Source organism: Bos mutus, chromosome 25, assembly GCF_027580195.1.
Source record: "Bos mutus isolate GX-2022 chromosome 25, NWIPB_WYAK_1.1, whole genome shotgun sequence".
Taxonomy (NCBI): Eukaryota; Metazoa; Chordata; class Mammalia; order Artiodactyla; family Bovidae; genus Bos; species Bos mutus.
Window position 1 is genome coordinate 15326771 of NC_091641.1, and position 21405 is coordinate 15348175.

Here is a 21405-nt window from a genome sequence, read left to right on the forward strand (position 1 = left end):
CCATCAGGCTGAGAACCCAGACGTGGTCTGAAGACTTCCACCCACATCTTCAGGCTGTCCTGGCTGCCTGGGGCTCCAGGAGGCAGCAGATGCTGCAGGACTAGCCGGGCGCCTGGTCTGTGGGCAGGCCCTGCCCTCTCACTCACCTTGAGGATCTCCACTTTGCGGAATGAGAGTCCCTGGGGGAAGCTCAGGGTGACCTGGACCCAGTAAGCATCTTCTGCTGTGTTCTCAGTGTCAGCCTCACAGAGAGGCTGGCAGAGGGGGTCAGATGCAGGATTTTGGATCTGAGGGGAAATCAGGGCAAAGTTATGGGAGTCCATGAAAGAAATAGGATCAGAGGTGGAGGCTTTCAGAACCGAGGATCCGATAGGCCAGAAAAAAGAAACATAGCAAAATATGCTCCTATGCACAGGCTTTAAGTTTTGCCATCTCCTCTATGCCTGATAGGAGGGCTGCAATGAACCAGCATTTCTCAGAGGAGGAATCTAAGGCCCAGATGACAAATAAGAGTCAGTGTCCATGGGGGTCTTCTGACCGTCACTTCATACAAATACTACTTCTTTTCTTTTAAAAAATACTTATATATTTATTTATTTTTGGCTGCATCAGGTCTTGGTTTTGGAATGCCGGCTTAGTTGCCCTGAGGCATGAGAGATCTTAGTTCCCTAACCAGGGACTGAACCCGGATTCTTAACCACTGGACCACCAGGGAAATCCACCCTGTGTTCCTTCTATAACCAGGAGCTGCCTTGGGAAAACATTGGGTGAAACAGGAGGGCCAGGCAGTGGGAAGCCTTACAGACCTTATGTCGGAGAAGGCCAGCTTCAGGTCTGCCTCACAATTCTTGTCCTCTCCGCAGTTCTTCTCAAAAGGAATCTGAAAGGCCAAGAAGAAAGGACCTGGAGGCTCAGGTCCCCACACCCAGGAGGGCTGGCCCCCGCCTCTCTGTCTACCCCTCTGCCCCTCTTACCTCCTTGGTCTCCAAGTGTGGTGAGGGTTTCAGGATGGGCGGGATGTCCCTGTCCAGCTGAGCATGGAGGAGTGGGAGACAGGGAAGGTGGTTGAGGCAGCAGAACTGACAGAGGAGAGCTGCGGCGGCTCAGAGCCGGGCTCAGCTGGGGCGGGGGGTGTGGTTGCATCCCTCCCAGGAGCCAAAGCCTTCCCAGTGTGGGCCCCAACCTCCCAACTCAGCCCGAGGCCGTCTGTGCCACCCTCCTCTGGAGGCAGCTCCTTGAGGGAGGCTCAGCACATGTGCCCACTTCCCATCCTGGCCAGGAGATCTGGGCCTTGACCATGCACTCCCCTAGCTTCCCCCAGCCCAACTTCTCTGCTTGCAGGAACACCTGGCTGCACAGCATCTAGGCTCTTCTGCTGGGGAATAGCTCTTCCTGTGGTTCTTTTCTGTGAGTCCCACTTCCCTTCTAGAATAGCTCTCCAGCTCTTATCAGATCAAGGCCAGTTTTTTCAATGTTTCTAGAATTTCTGCTCGGGACCAGACTCCCACGTGCATGCGTGCTCAATCACTTCAGTCTTATCCGACTCTCTGCAACCCTATGAACTGAAGCCCTCCAAGCTCCTCTGTCCACGGGATTCTCCAGGCAAGAATACTGGAGTGGGTTGCTATTTCGTCCTTCAAGGGATCTTCCCAACCCAGGGATCAAACCCGAGCCTCTTACATCTCCTGCATTGGCCACCTGGGAAGCCCCCAGACCCCCCCACACCAGAGAACAAAACAGACACCCTGCCCTTCCTCCCAATCTGGTGAGAGAAAGGGCCAGGCACCCTCAAGCGTGAGGGTGGGACAAGTACAGGATGTGTTTAGAGGGTCTAGAAGGGGACTCTCCCATGCCTGGAGATGAGGGAAGCTTCCTGAAGGGACGGCATCACAACTGAAATATTATAAAGGATGAGGAGGAGGGAGCCAGGTGAAGAGGATGGAGAGAGAGTAAGAAAGAACAATTTACACCGAGACCAAGGCAAGAGAGACTGCCCGTGTAAGGTGTAAGGAGCAGAGAGGTCCTCAGACGGCTGGGGTGCCACTTGTCAGGAGGTGTCCAGATGCAGGGTCCAGATTCCCCCTGGCCTTGCAATTCATATTAGGCAGTGGAGGGTAATGGGGTCACAGAAATATTTTATGGGTGATCATCTGTATGTTCTAGAGAAGACTCCAGCCTCCTCGACTTCCGAGCCACCTGCCAAGCAGCCTCTGACTCTTCCTTAAAGGCAGGGATCCTGGCATTCTGTGCTGAGAGCTTTCACCTACCCTCAACATTCACACACAAATTATTCCCACCACCCACCAGAAACTACAGTCGGTCCCCAAAGGCGCATCGAGGGCCTCTGTCTTGCTCAGTTGTCCTGACAGAAGCTAAGCCCACCTTCCCATTGTCTCCAAAATTAAAACCATGCCTCTCCTCCCCACAAAGTCCACTCATTCTGGGAGATCCAGAACCAGTGACAGTTCCCCCAGGAAGCCTTTTTTGACAACTGTGACCTCAGGTCTCTTTTTAACCCTGAGTTGCCGCCCCACACAGTTTGCCTTTTTTTTTTAACTAGTACCTGTGGGAGAAACTGCTGGTTGTCCCTATACATCCTGAGTGCGTGGCAGGTTGGGGAGTGGGACACTGGCAAAAACCACAATAGAGTCACCATGCTTAGCAGTCACCATGCTCCAGCTCTGAAGGGGCCTCACAATGCTGGGACTCACTTCAGAGAACAGACAGTCCCGGAGTAAGACAGAACCTGCTTGTGCCAGGGGGAAAAAAATCCAGGGATTTTGGCTGGTGGCTCAGTGGTGAAGAATCTGCTGCCAGTGCAGGAGACAAGGGTTCGGTCCCTGGTCCGGGAAGATCCCCCAGGCTTTGGAGCAACTAAGCCACAACTATTGAGCCTGTGCTCTAGAGCTTGGGAGCCACAGCTGCTGAGGCCCACGTGCCTGCGCCCTGGAGCCCATGCTCTGCAGCGAGAGAAGCCACTGCAAAGAGAAGCCTGAGTACCACAGCTAGAGAGTAGCCCCCACTCGCTGCAATTGGAGTGAAGCCTGTGCAGTGGCAAAGACCCAGCACAGCCATAAATAAAAAAAATAAACAGCTTTGGCTGGGTCTGTAATCAACCAAGAATATTCCTTAAAAAAAAAAAAATCCTCATCTTCAGGGTTCCAGGCCCAGGTTCCTTCCATCAGACCCTGCTCCCTTCCAACAGAAGCTAAACCAGTGGCTGAGTGTCAAGGATTTCAGAAGAGGAAACCAAGCTGGGTAGGGAGCATGCAATCAGGTAGACAAAGACAGACAGGGTTTTCCTCTTCTTTTCCATAACAAGGGCACCCCAGTGAGGCTCTGCAGGAACCACCTGCCCTCAGTGGAGTACCCTTTGGCAAGGCTGATCAAGGTGTCCTGTTCTTCCACAGATAAGGGGTGGTCCTGGGCCTTCTGGTGTTCTTTCCCTGTAATTTGCATCTCTCAGAAATTTGCCTCCTGTTAGAAGCCTAATGGGGCTTCCCAGGTGGCCCTGGGGTAAAGAATTTGCCTGCCAATGCAAGAGACCCTGGAAGAGGAAATGGCAACCCACTTCAATATTCTGGCCTGGGAAATCCCATGGACAGAGGAGCCTGGCAGATTATACAGTCCATAGCATTGCAGAGTCAGATACAACTGAGCAAGAGAAGCCTAATGAAGTCTGAAGCTAATGCACTGAGGGACTGGGAGAAGATTCACAGAAGGGGCCATGCCCTGGGCAGTCCATCCATTATTTCTTCCTCTTGAGAGCCCCTAGGGACTCTCCCCACTCTGGTCCCCATCTTGTCAACCCGTTTTCCAAATGTCTTTTAAGTACAAAACTCCTATAGACTCCTTCCTGCATATTTCATTTCTATTGCTTGAATCCAATATAATACAATCCTGCCAAATCAATTTCTATTCTCCCCTGTTTATTATCAATTCCCCCAACTCATCTGTTCTTACCGCCCTTGGGTCCCTCGGTGTCCCTTCTTCCTCCCAGAGAGAGTAACTTAGGGAGACGTTGATGGGAGAGATGAGATCTTGAATGCATATCTGAGGACAATAAGAATACACCCCTTGTCACGAGTTTAACCTTCACCACACTTCCAGTGAAAGACACACCTTGTCCGTACTTTATAAATGATGGAATTTCAGCAGCTAGTTGTCTGAGAACTTACCAAGGGAATATGTTTACTACACATCGGGTGTTTGTGAAATGCCTGACTTGCTTTTCTGTCAGTGTTCATCCGTCAGCCCCAATTCCAAGGCGGATATCAGCCCTCAACCATGGTGCTTTTCCTCCTTGAGTCCTAACAGAAGCCCCCAGATCTTTGTCAAACTCGTCTAGGCAACAACTATCAAAGTTTGCACAAAGAAAAAATACTCTGGAATAACCAGAATATCTTAGGTCCTTGAGAACAGGAGTGGGTCTTAGTCTTTTTAAAAAATTAATTAATTTGGACACCTTGGGTCTTAGTCATAGCACCCAGGATCTTTAGCTGTGGCATGTAGGATCTTAGTTCCTGGACCAGGGATTGAATCTGCGTCCCCTGCATTGCAAGAGGGATTCTTTTTTTTAATTTATTTAATTGTGCACTTTATTTCTATTATTTTTAAAATTTTTTATTGAATGATAATTGCTTTACAGAATTTTGTTGTTTTCTGTCAAACCTCAACATGAATCAGCCATAGGTATACATATATCCCCCTCCCTTTTGAACCTCCCTCCCATCTCCCACCCCCATCCCTCCCCTCTAGATTGGTACAGAGCCTCTGTTTGAGTTTCCTGAGCCATACAGCAAATTCCTGTTGGCTATCTATTTTATATACAGTAGTATAAGTTCCCATGTTACTCTTTCCATACATCTCACCCTCTCCTCCCCTTTCCCCTGTCCATAAGTCTATTTTCTATGTCTGTTTCTCCATTGCTTCCCCGTAAATAAATTCTTCAGTACCATTTTTTCTAGATTCTGTATATATGTGTTAGAATATGATATTTATCTTTTTCTTTCTGACTCACTTCACTCTGTATAATAGGTTCTAGGTTCATCCACCTCATCAGAACTGACATGTGTTCCTTTTTGTGGCTGAGTAATATTCCACTGTGTATATGTACCACAACTTCTTTATCCATTCATCTGTCGATGGGCATCTAGGCTGCTTCCATGTTCTAGCTATTGTAAATAGTGCTGCAATAAACAATGGGATACATGTTTCTCTTTCAGGGTATATGCCTTCAACAGTGATTCTTAACCACTGGATCACGAGGGAAGTCCAGAGTCTTGGTCTTTTATGTTATTATTAATACCAGTGCCTGACACTTTCAGTTCAGTCAGTCAGTTCAGTCGCTCAGTCGTGTCCGACTCTTTGCGACCCCATGAATCGCAGCATGCCAGGCCTCCCTGTCCATCACCAACTCCCGGAGTTCACCCAGACTCACGTCCATCGACTCAGTGATGCCATCCAGCCATCTCATCCTCTGTCGTCCCCTTCTCCTCCTGCCCCCAATCCCTCCCAGCATCAGAGTCTTTTCCAATGAGTCAACTCTTCGCATAAGGTGGCCAAAGTATTGGAGTTTCAGCTTTAGCATCATTCCTTCCAAAGAAATCCCTGACACTTTGAAGACATTCAAATTGCACTTAGGTAACATTTCCCCCAACTTGAAGAGGTAGGTGTCATTATCCTCAAATTATACACAAGGAAAATGAGGTGTAAAAAGGTGACACGTTTCCCTAAGGACCAGAACTAGTGAGTGAACCCAGACCCTTCCAACTCCCAAGCCTAAAGTCTTTCCATGATGTCACAATGCCTCTTCTGTGGCTAATTTCTGTTTAAAATGTCTAAATTCTATGGTGGGGATTTGCAGTATGAGACAGACAAGCTCTGAATGAAGTAAGATTGTGAGCTGATAATTGTTGAAACCAGGAGACGGATATTTGGGATTTCATTGAACTATTTTTTCTACTTTTATATGTCCAAAATTTCCCTTAGTAAAAAACTAAAATCAAACTTACACACCAATTTTATACTCAGTCTCTCATGAAATACTTAAAAGACCAGGATAAAATTTAGTATCAGTCCTATTTCACACAGGATGGTAGTCAGCAAACTGAATTTGGATATTTTAGCAGTTATTTAAACTAATAACTTAAAAAAATTCTTTTGGGGATGGATGCTAATAATAAATGACCATGTATACCTGGAAAATAGTGACACACCACCATGCCTGAATATTCCATAGGCCTACATATTCTGTAGCCATTAAAAATAATCTGGGGATTTCTCTGGCAGTCCAGTGGTTAAGACTCTGAGCTTCCAATGCTGGGGGTAAGAGTTTGATCCCTGATTGATTGGGGAACTAAGATCCCATATGCTGCTCCGTGTGGCTTCCCCCCAAAATCAATAAATCTGAAAGCTAGACTGCAGCATTGATATACAATATGTGAAAAGAGTATGGGAAAAACAGTAAGCATTTTACAGTTGCAGTCATGTTAAAAATGCCTGTGGACGTGGATTAAGGACTCTAAGATAGCATGCTGAAGGTATAGTTACTACTATGGTACAAAGAGGAAATGGTAGGACTGGGAGATCAAGGTGACCTGTGACCCTTGCTGGACAATGATGGAGCTGAGCCTGGCACTGGGGCTGCCTCCCGTTGCGGTCAGCTCATCCACCCCTCCCCTGCCCCAAGCAGCCTTTCCGGCTCCTTACCGGGAAGTGGAACCAGAACACAAAGCAGGACTTGACAGGGGTGACAGCTGTGTTCCTGATGAGTTTGTGTTTCCCTCCTGGGAACAAGCCCCGGCTTCGGGTCCGATGGCCATCCAGCTGCAGAGTGTAAGTGAGGTTGGCAACCAGGTGCCCTGGGCAGGGTGGAAAGGCAAGAGGTGAGTGGTGGCGGATCCTGGGGCCAGGGGCTGGGATTGGGGGCCACCTGGAGGACAGCACTGACCTTGGAAGGTGGAGATGAGAGACTTGACCTGGAAACAGACTGTGAGGTTAACGCCTTCCTTCTTCTGGTTGCTGGTGGAATAGGAGCACTCGACTTCATGCACTGGGATCTCGGCCGGGGAGAAGGACACGCTTGTGATGATGTCCACCACAGGCCGGGAGCTGCAGGGCAGGAAACAATCAACACTCTCCCTTGGCTTCAGCTGCCACCCACAATCAGACCTGGGGCTCCAGCAGAATCCAGAGGATTTCCCTTCCCTACTGCAGACCTCATTGTCACTGTCTCTTTGCAACAACAATAATAATGATCATTCATTAGGGCTCCCCATAATGATAATTCATCCTACCAGCCTTCCGACCTATTTTCCATACAGAAGAGTGAGTTTCTAAAGAAAGAAGTCATGGAAATCCCTGGCCTCAGTGGTTAGGGCGCCAAGCTTTCACTGCCAAGGGCCCAGGTTTGATCCCTGGTGGGGGAACTAAGATATTGTACTACTTCAGTGCCAATAATCTTGCAATGATGCCCCATGATATTCAGAGTAAAAACCAAACTTTTCACTGTCTGTGTCATACCACCTGCCTCTCCAGTTTTACCACCTACCACACTGACCCTCTTTCAGTTCCTTATACACATCATAGTTTATTTTTTTTTAGTAATTTTTAAAATATCTTGGCCCAACTTATTTATTTATTTTTACATTGTGGCCTCAAGGCATGTGGGATCTTAGTTCCCCAACCAGGAATCAAACCTGTATCCCTTGAAGTGGAAGCTTGGATTCTTAACCACTGGACCACCAGAAAAGTCTTGACATGTTATACTTTTGCCTGCCTTATAGCCTTGGCACCTCCTGGGCTTTCGACATAGAAAGCTCCTATCCCAGATTTCTGCAAGCCTGGCTCTTTCTTATCTTTCAAGTCCCAGCTCCTCAAACAGGCCTTTCTTGGCCATCCAACCTACCGTAGTTCTCCCCTGCTATTCTGTCTCACAGAACCCTGTTCATGGCCCTAGTGGCACTTACCACAATTGTAGTTACCTATTTACTTTAATTTTTTATTATACGTTCCCCCCCACCCCATACACCCTGCAGTCCATGCCTGCTTCAGTACTGAAGACAGCAGGTGCATCAAGTATTTAGCATGACGTCATTCACTAGGTGACATTACATGAGGCTTCCAGTGACTCTGAAACATGCGTCAGGCAGGAAATGCCATTACCATTTCAAAGATGACTAAAACCTTGAGGTCCTGAGAAGCTAAGTGACTGGGGTAAGATGACCCAAGAAGTCAGTAACTGTCTTTGACTTGAACCCAAATTACCAGGTTCTAAAGCTATCTAATTTTCAAGAAAATTAGAGATACCAAGGGAACATTTCATGCAAAGCTGGGCTCGATAAAGGACAGAAATGGTATGGACCTAACAGAAGCAGAAGATATTAAGAAGAGGTGGCAAGAATACACAGAAGAACTGTACAAAAAGATCTTCAGGACCCAGACAATCACGATGGTGTGATCACTCACCTAGAGCCAGACATCCTGGAATGTGAAGTCAAGTGGGCCTTAGAAAGCATCACTATGAACAAAGCTAGTGGAGGTGATGGAATTCCAGTTGAGCTATTTCAAGTCCTGAAAGATGATGCTGTGAAAGTGCTGCACTCAATATGCCAGCAAATTTGGAAAACTCAGCAGTGGCCACAGGACTGGAAAAGGTCAATTTTCATTCCAATCCCAAAGAAAGGCAAGGCCAAAGAATGCTCAAACTACCGCACAATTGCACTCATCTCACATGCTAGTAAAGTAATGCTCAAAATTCTCCAAGCCAGGCTTCAGCAATACGTGAACCGTGAACTTCCAGATGTTCAAGCTGGTTTTAGAAAAGGCAGAGGAACCAGAGATCAAATTGCCAACATCTGCTGGATCATGGAAAAAGCAAGAGAGTTCCAGAAAAACATCTATTTCTGCTTTATTGACTATGCCAAAGCCTTTGACTGTGTGGATCACAATAAACTGTGGGAAATTCTGAAAGAGATGGGAATACCAGACCATTTGACCTGCCTCTTGAGAAATCTGTATACAGGTCAAGAAGCAACAGTTAGAACTGGACATGGAACAACAGACTGGTTCCAAATAGGAAAAGGAGTTCGTCAAGGCTGTATATTGTCACCCTGCTTATTTAACTTATATGCAGAGTACATCATGAGAAACGCTGGGCTGGAAGAAACACAAGCTGGAATCAAGATTGCCGGAAGAAATATCAATAACTTCAGATATGCAGATGACACCACCCTTATGGCAGAAAGTGAAGAGGAACTCAAAAGCCTCTTGATGAAAGTGAAAGTGGAGAGTGAAAAAGTTGGCTTAAAACTCAACATTCAGAAAACTAGGATCATGGCATCCGGTCCCATCACTTCATGGGAAATAGATGGGGAAACAGTGGAAACAGTGTCAGACTTTATTTTTTGGGGCTCCAAAATCACTGCAGATGGTGACTGCAGCCATGAAATTAAAAGAGGCTTACTCCTTGGAAGGAAAGTTATGACCAACCTAGATAGCATATTCAAAAGCAGAGACATTACTTTGCCAACAAAGGTTCGTCTAGTCAAGGCTATGGTTTTTCCTGTGGTCATGTATGGATGTGAGAGTTGGACTGTGAAGAAAGCTGAGCACCGAAGAATTGATGCTTGAACTGTGGTGTTGGAGAAGACTCTTGAGAGTCCCTTGGACTGCAAGGAGATCCAACCAGTCCATTCTGAAGGAGATCAGCCCTGGGATTTCTTTGGAGGGAATGATGCTAAAGCTGAAACTCCAGTACTTTGGTCACCTCATGCGAAGGGTTGATTCATTGGAAAAGACTCTATGCTGGGAGGGATTGGGGGCAGGAGGAGAAGGGGACGACAGAGGATGAGATGGCTGGATGGCATCACCAACTCGATGGATGTGAGTCTGAGTAAACTCCGGGAGTTGGTGATGGACAGGGAGGCCTGGTGTGCTGGGATTCATGGGGTCGCAAATAGTCAGACATGACTGAGCGACTGAACTGAACTGAACTGAAAGCTATCACATGCTTCAGTAGGAGGTTTCAGTGTCAGACAGTTGTTGTTGTTTAGCCACTAAGTTGTGTCCAATTCTTTGAGACTCCATGGACTGCAGCCCACCAGGCTCCTCTTTCCATGGGATTTTCCAGGCAAGAATACTGGAGTGGGTTGCCATTTCCTTCTCCAGGGGATCTTCCCAACCCAGGGATCAAACCCGCGTCTCCTGTACTGGCAAGTGCATTCTTTACCACTGAGCCACCAGGGAAGCCGGTATCAGACAGACTTCAGTTCAAACCCCAATCTGTCACTGAACAGCAGCTGTGTAATCTGGAGTAAGACACGAAGCCAGTATAGAAGGAGAGCCAGGTTCACAGGGTTGGGCTGAAGACCAAATGCGCTGATGGTGATAGCATTTAGCATGACGCCTACTACACCACAACTGCTCAAAAGATGAGAGCTGCAACTATCCCCAGGTAGGACTCAGGAGGCCCATCTTACCTGAGCACGATCACCTGGCCCTCAGCCCCCACAGCCACATCTGCCAGGCCATCCCCGCCGAGGTCCTTCACCCCGTGGATGGAGCGTCCAAACCATTGAATTCCTGAGAACATCTGGGTCCCTTCTATCCGCTGAAGCCAAGAAAGAAATTCATGCAAGCTAGCGGAGAGGACGGGCAGAAGGGTGGGAAGAGCTGGACTGGGGATCACGATAGGGGTTTGAAAGCTTCCAGGGGCCTGGGAATGGGTTTTGATTGGCAGATCAGGATCATCACCTGACTGGGCCGGGGGCTCAGCCCCCCTTGTTGCCCATTGAAGATGTACACGGCCCCCTGCTCCTCCAGAGGGGCTCCCACAGCCACGTCTGTCAGCTCATCCCCGTTGATGTCTGTCAGGGCAGCGATGGCAGCTCCAAATCGCCCAAGGGGGTAGCCGGTCTCCCCCTGCAGCTCTGAGACCATTTGGAACTCCAGCTGGGAAGGAGCAAGGTGACAGGTTCCGCCTCAGTCACTCAGCAAGCTTTCACAGGGTAAGGCACTGGATCTGGAGTGTGTGTGCTTGCTTCAGTCCTGTCCGACTCTTTGCAAACCCGTGGAACGTAGCCCACCAGGCTCCTCTGCCCATGGGATTCTCCGGGCATGAATACTGGAGTGGGGTGCCATTTCCTTCTCCACTGGACAGGAAGAACACTACAGAAATACTGGGTGTGGTCCTTTCCAGAACCGGAACAGTGCCGTCACATCAACCTGGGTTCAAGTTCCCCACTCCGCCTTTTTTATTTGGCAGAGGTCTAACTGCTGGACCACCAGCAAACTCCCCACCCTTGCTGTTGGTGTGACTTTGTGCCTTTGGAAAGTTGCTCAACTTTGCTGAGCTGCGACATTTCCATTCATAAAGCTCAGAGTGTCCCAGAAAGTGATTATGAGACTCAAACAAGGTATCCTACATATAAAAAGTTTGGCACTGGGCCTGGCACACATTTCAGCCATCCCTGCATACTAGCTATTGTTTGTCATTGTTCTAAAGGTCTGATTAACACAGGGTCAGACAGGACACTTTCAGAATAACTGAGACCTGAGAAAGCCTGGGAGTCTCTTTTTCGCACATTCTGTGCTTAGCGTTCTGGTCCCCACCTGTATTTTCTGGTAGATAAACACCCGGCCTCCTCTCTGCTCCCCATAGTACAGGGGGGCTGCAATCAGCAACAGCTCCGTCTCCCCATCTCTGTCCACGTCAACGCCACACAACTCGCCACCAAAATAAGAGCCAACCTGCAAGGAGAGGAAAACGTTTGAGGAAGAAATCCAGAGCCTTTCTCATCAGCTGCACCATATCCATCCTACTCCAAGCCCTCAAATAAAGGTGCAAGTCCTGGATCCTGAGACAAGCTGGGACCTGCGACACCTCGGGCTTCAGTGTTGCAATGCTTGCACCTGCACACATCTCTTTGTATTTTATACAAAGAAACTGTGTGAGACTAAATATAACTTTGTATGTGTCTGCAGTTAGGTCAAATTCTGGACCAATGATACAAAGAGACCAAAAAACCTAACTGCAGCTTTTGAAGAGCCTGGAGCAAAAACAGGGGGTTGGGAGCAAAAGCAGGGTAATGCGCATGCCCCCTGCACTCAACACCACCTAAGGAGTGGGCAAACCACCTAAGTCAGCCCTCTAGCCCGACCCCTGGATGCATCCCTACCCTCACCTCATAGAAGGAGCAAGTCTGCCCTCTCTCGGGGAGCAAGCCTGCAAGGGAACCTGTTGTTCTTGATCTGCCCTGCTGCATCAAGGACCCCAAAAAGCCACGCCTGAGTTTCTTGTCTGGCCTCTGAACAGTTTCAATTGATGAAGGAGGCCAAGTAACAATCCAACTTAGAGCCCATATGAATTTAGACAAGCAGGGTTCTTTTTGTTTGTTTGTTTAGTTGTGGCCCATGGGCTTAGTTGCTCTACTGCATGTGGGATCTTTCCAGACCAGGGATCAAACCCGTGTCCCCCTGCATTGACAGACGGATTCTAATCCACTGTACCACCAAAGAGTCCAAATTGGGTTCTTAAATTGGCAAGAAAGTGAAAGTGTTATTCGCTCAGTCGTGTCCAACTCTTTGCTACCCCATGAACTGTAGTCTGCCAGGCTCTGCTGTCCTGGGATTTCCTAGGCAAGGATACTGGAGTGGTTAGCCATTACCTTCTCCAAGGGATCTTCCCGACTCAGGGATCGAACCTGAGTCTCCTGCATTGCAGGCAGATTCTTCACCATCTGGGCCACCAGTTCAGTTCAGTTGCTCAATCATGTCCAACTCTGCCACCCCATGGACTGCAGCATGCCAGGCTTCCCTGTCCATCACCAACTCCAGGAGCTCACTCAAACTCATGTCCATTGAGTCGGTGATGCCATCCAACCATCTCATCCTCTGTTGTCCCTTTCTCCTCCTGCCTTCAATCTTTCCCAGCATCAGGGTCTTTTCCAATGAATCAGTTCTTCGAATCAGGTGGCCAAAGTATTGGAGTTTCACCTTCAGCATCAGTCCTTCCAATGAATGTTGAGGATTGATTTCCTTTAGGATGGACTGGTTGGATCTCCTTGTGGTCCAAGGGACTCTCAAGAGTTCTCCAACACCACAGTTCAAAAGCATCAATGTTTCGGTGCTCAGCTTTCTTTATAGTCCAACTCTCACATCCATACATGACTACTGGAAAAACCATAGCTTAGACTAGATGGACCTTTGTTGGCAAAGTAATGTCTCTGCTTTTTAATATGCTGTCTAGTTTGGTCATAGCTTTTCTTCCAAGGAGCAAGTGTCTTTTAATTTCATGGCTGAAGTCACCATCTGCAGTGATTTTGGAGCTCCCATACCCCCCAAAAAGTCTCTCGCTGTTTCCATTGTTTCCCCATCTATTTGCCATGAAGTGATGGGACTAGATGATCAGCCACCAGGGAAGCGCCTAAATTGGCAAGAGGGGATGACAAAACACCCCAGAGGCTTTGTGGGGAACAAATGTGACAGTGATTGGCACAGGGCCAGCACACAACAGGTGAATGAGTGTTCGGAAGACAACAGAGAGCATGATTAGTATCACGCCAGCGCCTTATCGACTGAGGCCACTGCAGCCATGCTCACCTGGATCCCATCTATTTCCTGGATCTGGCTCCAGGGTCCTCCTCTCTTTGGCTGTTGGAACAGCAGCACCCGCCCGACATGCTGGTATCTGGGGGCTCCAGTGGCCAGCAATGACATGGTCCCTCGGGAGGGCAGCCAGGTCACCGTGTAACCTGAGGAGAGAGAGAGGGAGGGGCTTGGAGTCAGGAACACAAGGGCTGCTGAAAGAAGGTAAACCCCAGGGGAAAAGGTGGAGGCGATCCTGGGAAGCTGGGTTAGCGGGAAAGATGCACGGAAATCATCAGAAGACCTTCTCCTGAGAAGAGCAGCCATGTGCTCCGAGGGGTACAAATCCTGGCTGCTGCTGCTGCTAAGTTGCTTCAGTCGTGTCCGACTCTGTGCGACCCCATAGATGGCAGCCCACCAGGCTCCCCCGTCCCTGGGATTCTCCAGGCAAGAACACTGGAGTGGGTTGCCATTTCCTTCTCCAATGCATGAAAGTGAAAAGTGAAAGGGTGCTGGGGTCCAGCCCCGGCTGATCCAGGGTATTCGAAAGAGAGACGGCCTAGGCGACTATTTATATGCTAATTAGAGATATAAAGAGTAATAGAATGAGGATAGCTCAGTAGGAAAATTCAGTGGAGAAAAGAGGCTGAGTAGCTTGGTTTATGCGGAAAATCAATATAACCCGTGACACCAGGTTAGCTCTGACCACAGAGGCCGCAGGCGCCCTCTCGAATAGCGGAAGGTGCCCCACCTTAGACACCTTCTCGAGTGGGTCTTAGAAGCCCAGGCAAATAAATGGTCACAGAGGATATCCGCGCTCCAGATGGAGACTTCAGCCAGAAGTCAAAGGGAAGAATGACATGGGGAGACCAAGCGTTGGTGAGCAAGGCCCGTAGCTTTATTTTTAACAGGGGCTTATATACCCTAAGTTACACATAGAGGATAATAGGGGATGCAAAGTCAGCAGTTTTTGATCCTTATCAAAAACCAGGGTTTCTTTCCTGCAAATTTATCGTATACAAATGGTTTAGGTGATTTACATCATCTTCTGGCCAGAAGGCCTATTAACATTTTATGACTCTTGACAAGGACTTATCAACAAAGACTTATTTTCTCTAAGAGTAATTATTTTAAGGTTTGGCGCCATCTTCCGAAGATAAAATTGCATTCCTATAGGGCGGATGTGTAATGGGTTTACAACAAAGGAAAGAATTTATTACCTTAAGGGTCTAAAGTTACTAACACCAAGGCCACTACTTATTTTTTCTACATACCAACTATATTAATTAATACACATTCAAGGATACAATTCAGGGGATGTGAAAACTTGGCAACAAGCATTGGCTCATCAATGAATTCCTTTACTAGTTTATTCTGACAGTTTCTAATTCTCTGAGAGGCTGTAAGCTATTTGAATATCTTAAGCTTCCCGTGCCTCTCGAGGCTGGGAGACTGTAAACAATCGTATGCATAGCTGTAGGAGTCCGGGTAAACTTGTCAGGCGAGTTAGAGAGCCATCTGAGGGGTTTGGATTTAAACACTCCTAATTGCCCAGGAACTTTATTAATTGGAGCTGTAAGTTAACTCTTTGACAGAGAGAGCGAGATGGTGGTGGGGGACAGCCCCCAGTAAAGTCAGAGGTGAGAGCACAAAGCAATAAAGTAGGCAGACTCTGGTTTTGCGGGGGTAGATGCTCGAGAATATCCGGGGGGACTCCTGAGGCTCGATCCCGCCTTTGCGTATGCCGAGCCTCCTTCCTCATGACCTTTGTCACGAGTGGAATGCCTCACCGGCTCCCGGCAAAAGGGAAGTCGCTCAGTCGTGTCTGACTCTTCGTGACCCCATGGACTGCAGCCCACCAGGCTCCTCCGTCCATGGGATTTTCCAGGCAAGAGTACTGGAGTGGGGTTCCATTCTCCAACAAATCCTGGCGCCATGGTCCAAAACTGTATTTCACACACCGTGGATAACACGCATGCGCAGACAAAGCAGCCACATGCTACAGGGTAAACATCTTCCCGAGATTCAGTTCACCTGAGGGTTTGTAAAGGAGACTACCTTCTTTTTAAAGAATGAAATAAAGTGGGATTATATTAGTAAGAAGAAGGCAAAGTTTGCACGAAGATTAAAAACCGGGCAAGAGAGGCCTGAAGACTGCCAGCCTGCCCTATGGATTTCAGACTTGGCAGCTCTCACACCGCATGACCCAATTTCTTTCTTTTTTTTAAGAAAAAAAAATATTTATTTTTGGCTGAGCTGGGTCTCAGTTGCAGCAAGTGGGGGCTACTCTCCTGTTGTGGTGCAAGGGTTTCTCACTGTGGTAACTTCTCTGTTTCAGGCACAGGCTCTAGAATGTGGGCTTCTTAGTTGTGGTACACCGGCTTAGCTGCCCCACAGCATGTGGAATCTTTCCGAACCTGGGCTAGAACCTGTGTCCGCTGCACTGGCAGGCAGATTCTTAACCAGTGGACCACCAGGGAGGTCTCCAGTTTCTTAAAACCAATCTCTTTATAGATAGATAGATAAGAAAAGAGACAAAAAGAATTATGTATCTTTATAAAGATACAGTGGAGAAGGTGATGGCACCCCACTCCAGCACTCTTGCCTGGAAAACCCATGGACAGAAGAGCCTGGTGGGCTGCAGTCCATGGGGTCGATAAGAGTCCGACACGGCTGAGCAACTTCCCTTTCACTTTTCACTTTCATGCATTGGAGAAGGAAATGGCAACCCACTCCAGTGTTCTTGCCTGGAGAATCCCAGGGACGGGGGAGCCTGGTGGGCTGCCGTCTATGGGGTCGCACAGAGTCGGACACGACTGAAGCGACTTAGCAGTAGCAGCAGCAGCATAAAGATACAGATCTAGATATATCCTGTTGGCTTTGTTTCTCTGGAGAATGCTGACTGATAAAATAATATACATTTGTGTATATTACTGTTTACATATATATGTGTATATATGTGCTGCTGCTGCTGCTAAGTCGCTTCAGTCGTGTCCGACTCTGTGCGACCCCATGGACTGCAGCCTACCAGGCTCCTCCGTCCATGGGATTTTCTAGGCAAAAGTACTGGAGAGAGATAAATCAAAAGTGGCCAATGTTGAGTGAAGTTGCTCAGTCGTGTCCGACTCTTTGTGACCCCATGGACTGTAGCCCACCAGGCTCCTCCATCCATGGGATTCTCCAGGCAAGAATACTGGAGTGGGTTGCCATTTCTGGTAAATTAAGGCGAAAAGCATATGGGTGTTCACTGTACTGTTAACTTTTCTCGAAAGTTTGAAAATTTTTTCATAAAAATTTAATAGAAAAGATTGAAATGAAAAGATTATACAAATCAATCAGCCTGGAGATGTAGCCTAATAAAAATGCTGAAATGTAAACATAAAGAGTTGGAGTGACAGAGAATGAGATGGTTGGATGGCATCACTGATTCAAAGGACATGAGTCTGAGCAAACTCTGGGAGATGGTGAAGGCCAGGGAAGCTTGGCATGCGGAAGTCCACAGGGTCCCAAAGAGTCAGACACAACTGAGCGACTGAACAACAAACACAAAGAGTAGTGATTGTACAGCACAGAGAATATAGCCAATATTTCATAATAACCATAAATGGAGCATAATCTATAAAAATTTGAATCACCATCTTGTATACCTGAAACTAATATATTATTGTAAGTCAACCATACCTCAAGGAAAAAAAAAAAGCAGGTGACATGAAAATATTTCCTGCTTCAAAGTATCATGGAGGTTATCTTCATACTTCACAGCTTCTGTGGCGAGGTTTCCTGCTCTCTGTTCCTACTGACAAAATGCTGGAGCAAGTGCTGCAGGAAATTAGATAAGGGATTGTGTGAGAGCCAAGAGCCAGCTTATAGGAATGCTCTGAAGATGGCTCACTAACTCAACTTGACCTTCTTTGCTTATTTTATTAAATTAATTTGTGTTGGAGTATAGTTGATTTACAATGTTGTGTTAGTTTCACGTATATAGCAAACTGATTCATATACATATATCCACTCTTTTTTAGATTCTTTTCCCATAGAGGCCATTACAGAGTATCCAGTAGAGTTCCCTGGGCTATATACAGTATGTACTTTTATTTTATATATAGTAATGTGTATATGTCATTCCCGATCTCTCAGTTTATCTCTTCCCTGCATGACCTTCTTTGCTTAGAGCAATTCAAAGTGGGTGAGACAAAGAGATGTCTGAGATTCTATAGCCCAGGAGAGGAACGGTGAAGAGGCCAAACCACTCTCCTGGTTTCTTCATGTATATTCCTGAAGCACAGGGATTAAGAACTTGATCTCTGAAATTAGAGAGACGAAGTTTTAACGCAAGTGTGACTTCTTCCTGGCTGTATAATCTTGAGTAAATTACTTCCTTTTTTCTGAGCCTCAGTTTTCTCATTAAAAAAAAAAATGAGACAGTACCAATCTTACAGGGTTGTTTTGAAGATTAAATAAGATCGTGGATGTAAGATGCTTGGCACCATGCTAGTGAAACATAAACTAAGATCTGAAGGATAGTAACATAGCAGGCAATCAAGAATATATTTACTTCTACATATATATAAACACACACACAGACCTCTATGTGTGTGTGTGTGTGGGGGTGTGTGTATTATGGGGTGGGTGCCTAACTACAGATTCAACTTTGGCATTATTTCTTCTTATTTAGGGAGCCACCTTGCCAACTATTTTACAGTAGAGTTGTCCTTAGATATCCGCAGTGGATTGGCTCTAGGACTTGCCCCAATACCAAAATTCACAGATGCTCAAAGTCCTACAATTGGCCCTCGATATCCCCGACTTTCAAATCTGTGGCTTCAACCAATCTTGGATCATAAACATGGAACCCGCAGCTTCAGAGAGCCAGCTGGATACTGAAGCACAAAAAACCTCTTTGAAGGCAGCAGTGTAGATGTTGTAGGGTTAGTGAAGTGGTTACCAACCATAGACCCCGGGTTCCACCTACTAGCTCTGTGACCCTGGACAAGTTATTTAAAGTCCCCTGGGCTGGGGACTTTCCTGGTGGTCCAGTGGTTAAGAATCCGCCTTTCAGTGCAGAGGATGTGGGTTCAACCCCTGGTCGGGGAACTAAGGTGCAACTCCACCCATTTGCTGCAGCTAGTGAGCTTACGTGCTCTAGAGCCCAGGCACCACAGTTCGAGAAAGCCCTCGTGCTGTTGAAGACTCAGCACAGTCAAAATAAAGAAATAAATAGTCTCCTGGGCTCAGTTTCTTCATTTGTAAAATAGAGATGATAAAAATACCTACTTACAGGGTTGCTGGGAAGATAAAATGAGGTCAAAGAAGTTAATAGGTGTCATGCACTCAGAACAGCGCCTGGTGCATAATACTTGCACAAAAAAAGAATGTGTGCGTGCTAAGTCGCTTCAGTCATGTCTGACTCTTTGCAACCCCGTGGACTGTAGCCCACCAGGTTTCTCTGTCCATGGGATTCTCCAGGCAAGAATATTGGAGTGGGTTGCCATGCCTGCCTCCAGGAGATCTTCCTGAACCAGGGATCAAACCGGCATCTCCTGTAGCTCCTGCATTGCAAGCAGATTCTTTACCACTGAGCCACTGGGGAAGCCTTCACAAAAATAGAATACTTGTCCCAAATACTTGTCAAAAAAAGAAAAGGAAAAAAATCACTTGGGGCAGTCCCCCTTAGAAGGGTAGATATGTGATGAATAGCACCAATTTTCCCGAGGAAAGTATTTAACAAGATCTTTGTGTTCTGAGAGTTGAATAATAGTCTTTGTGTACTGAGCCCACCCCTAGGCAAGGGTCACAGGTGAGGAAGGGAGGAAGGTGTTGGTTCTAGATCTTTGAGGAGGTCATCTATCTGAAGCAGTCTATTGCTTCTATCTGAAGCTATCTATCAGAAGCAGTCCTATCGCAGGGCTCTTGAAGTCAGTTTATGCCTTGAGACTGGTTGAACATGAACTAGAAGGGCTATAACCCTGAGTGAAGGACAAGATCCCTCTGTTCTTGAGACTGGCATCACCTTGGATGAGCAGCATCCCCAGGACTGTGCAGGACAAGACATCACGAGGCAGAAAGAAGCAATAACAGTTGTGAGTTGACCAAACGCATTTCCTCTGTGCTTGGCATGTGGTGAATTCTTGAGACTGAATCGATCCTGGAGTTCCTGGACAATTCTAGAAGAAGAAACCTTGCAGAGGAGGGGCTGGTCCTCCTATTAATGAGGTAAATTTTTTTAAACTGTACTCAGGGACTCTCCTGGTGGTCCAGTGGTTAAGAATCCACCTGCCAATGCAGGTGACGTGGGTTCGATCCCTGGTCAGAGAAGATCCTATGTACCATGGGGCAGCTAAGCCTGTGCACCACAACTACTGAGCCTGAGTACTCTAGAGCCCATGCTCTGCAACAAGAGAATCCACCACAGTAAAATGTACTCAGGATTTAATGCATCAGTTCAGCTCAGTTCAGTCGCTCAGTCGTGTCCAACTCTTTGCGACCCCATGATCCCAGCACGCCAGGCCTCCCTGTCTATCACCAACTCCCAGAGTTCACTCAGACTCATGTCCATCAAGTCAGTGATGCCATCCAGCCATCTCATCCTCTGCCGTCCCCTTCTCCTCCTGCCCCCAATCCCTCCCGGCATCAGGGTCTTTTCCAATGAGTCAACTCTTCACATGAGGTGGCCAAAGTACTGGAGTTTCAGCTTCAGCATCATTCCTTCCAAAGAAATCCCAGGGCTGATCTCCTTCAGAATGGACTGGTTGGATCTTCTTGCAGTCCAAGGGACTCTCAAGAGTCTTCTCCAACACCACAGTTCAAAAGCATCAATTCTTTGGCACTTAGCCTTCTTCACAGTCCAACTCTCACATCCATACATGACCACTGGAAAACCATAGCCTTGACTAGATGGACCTTTGTTGGCAAAGTAATGTCTCTGCTTTTGAATATGCTATCTAGATTGGTCATAACTTTCCTTCCAAGGAGTAAGCGTCTTTTAATTTCATAGGTATGACTAAATGACAACACAGAGAGCTTGGGCTTCCCTGGTGGCTCAGAAGGTAAAGAATCTGCCCGCAATGCAGGAGACTTCGGTTTGATCCCTGGGTCAGGAAGATCCCCTATAGAAGGAAATGGCAACCCACTCCAGTATTCTTGCCTGGAGAATTCCATGGACAGAGAGCCTGGCAGGCTATAGTCCATGGGGTCGCAGAGTCATACACTACTGAGTGACTAACATACACACACACACACACACACACACAGAGGACTGGGCGGTTTGAATAACATTGGTAGGCTCTGAGCTATAGGGATGGTCTTCAGTTGTCTAGTACTTGGGCCAGGGATGATTTAGGTCAGGGTGGATTACTAGCTGGGTGCATGAAAGTTAGATAAAGGACTGATCAGGGAGCAGGCTCTGGATTGGCTGGTTGGCCTGTGGAAGGCCTCCTCCCAGGCAAGCAGTTTTTTCTACCTGTAGAAATTAACTAGCCCTGGGAGGAGCCAGTCTCTCCAGGACTAGCGAGGCCATAAGATGTCAAAGCATCTTAAGACACAGAAAATAAAAATGTGATTAATACCTAGGTGACAGGTTATTAAGGAAAAAATAAAGACTGTTAGGACCATATCTAGGGCTTCCCTGGTAGTTCAGGGGTAAAGGATTGGCCTGCCCATGCAGGAGACTCAGATCCCATCTCTAGGTCAGGAAGATCCCCGGAGGAGGAAGTGGCAAACCACTTTGGTATTCTTGTCTGAAAAATCCCATGGACAGAGCAGCCTGATGGGTTACAGTCCATGGGGTCAAAGAGTCAGACATGATGAGCAGGACTATTC

At 47.3% G+C, this 21405-nt stretch overlaps 1 protein-coding gene across 1 annotated transcript in view; it reads right to left on the bottom strand.

Moving 5' to 3' along the window:
• ITGAL (integrin subunit alpha L) overlaps positions 1–21405 on the bottom strand; it is a 49477-nt gene that overhangs the window by 10083 nt on the left and 17989 nt on the right. Inside the window, 11 exon segments of the mRNA XM_005888807.3 lie at positions 147–232; positions 235–287; positions 807–880; positions 975–1031; positions 3964–4053; positions 6712–6863; positions 6953–7113; positions 10482–10612; positions 10756–10953; positions 11614–11751; positions 13603–13754. Coding sequence (XP_005888869.2) covers positions 147–232; positions 235–287; positions 807–880; positions 975–1031; positions 3964–4053; positions 6712–6863; positions 6953–7113; positions 10482–10612; positions 10756–10953; positions 11614–11751; positions 13603–13754 — 1292 coding nt within the window.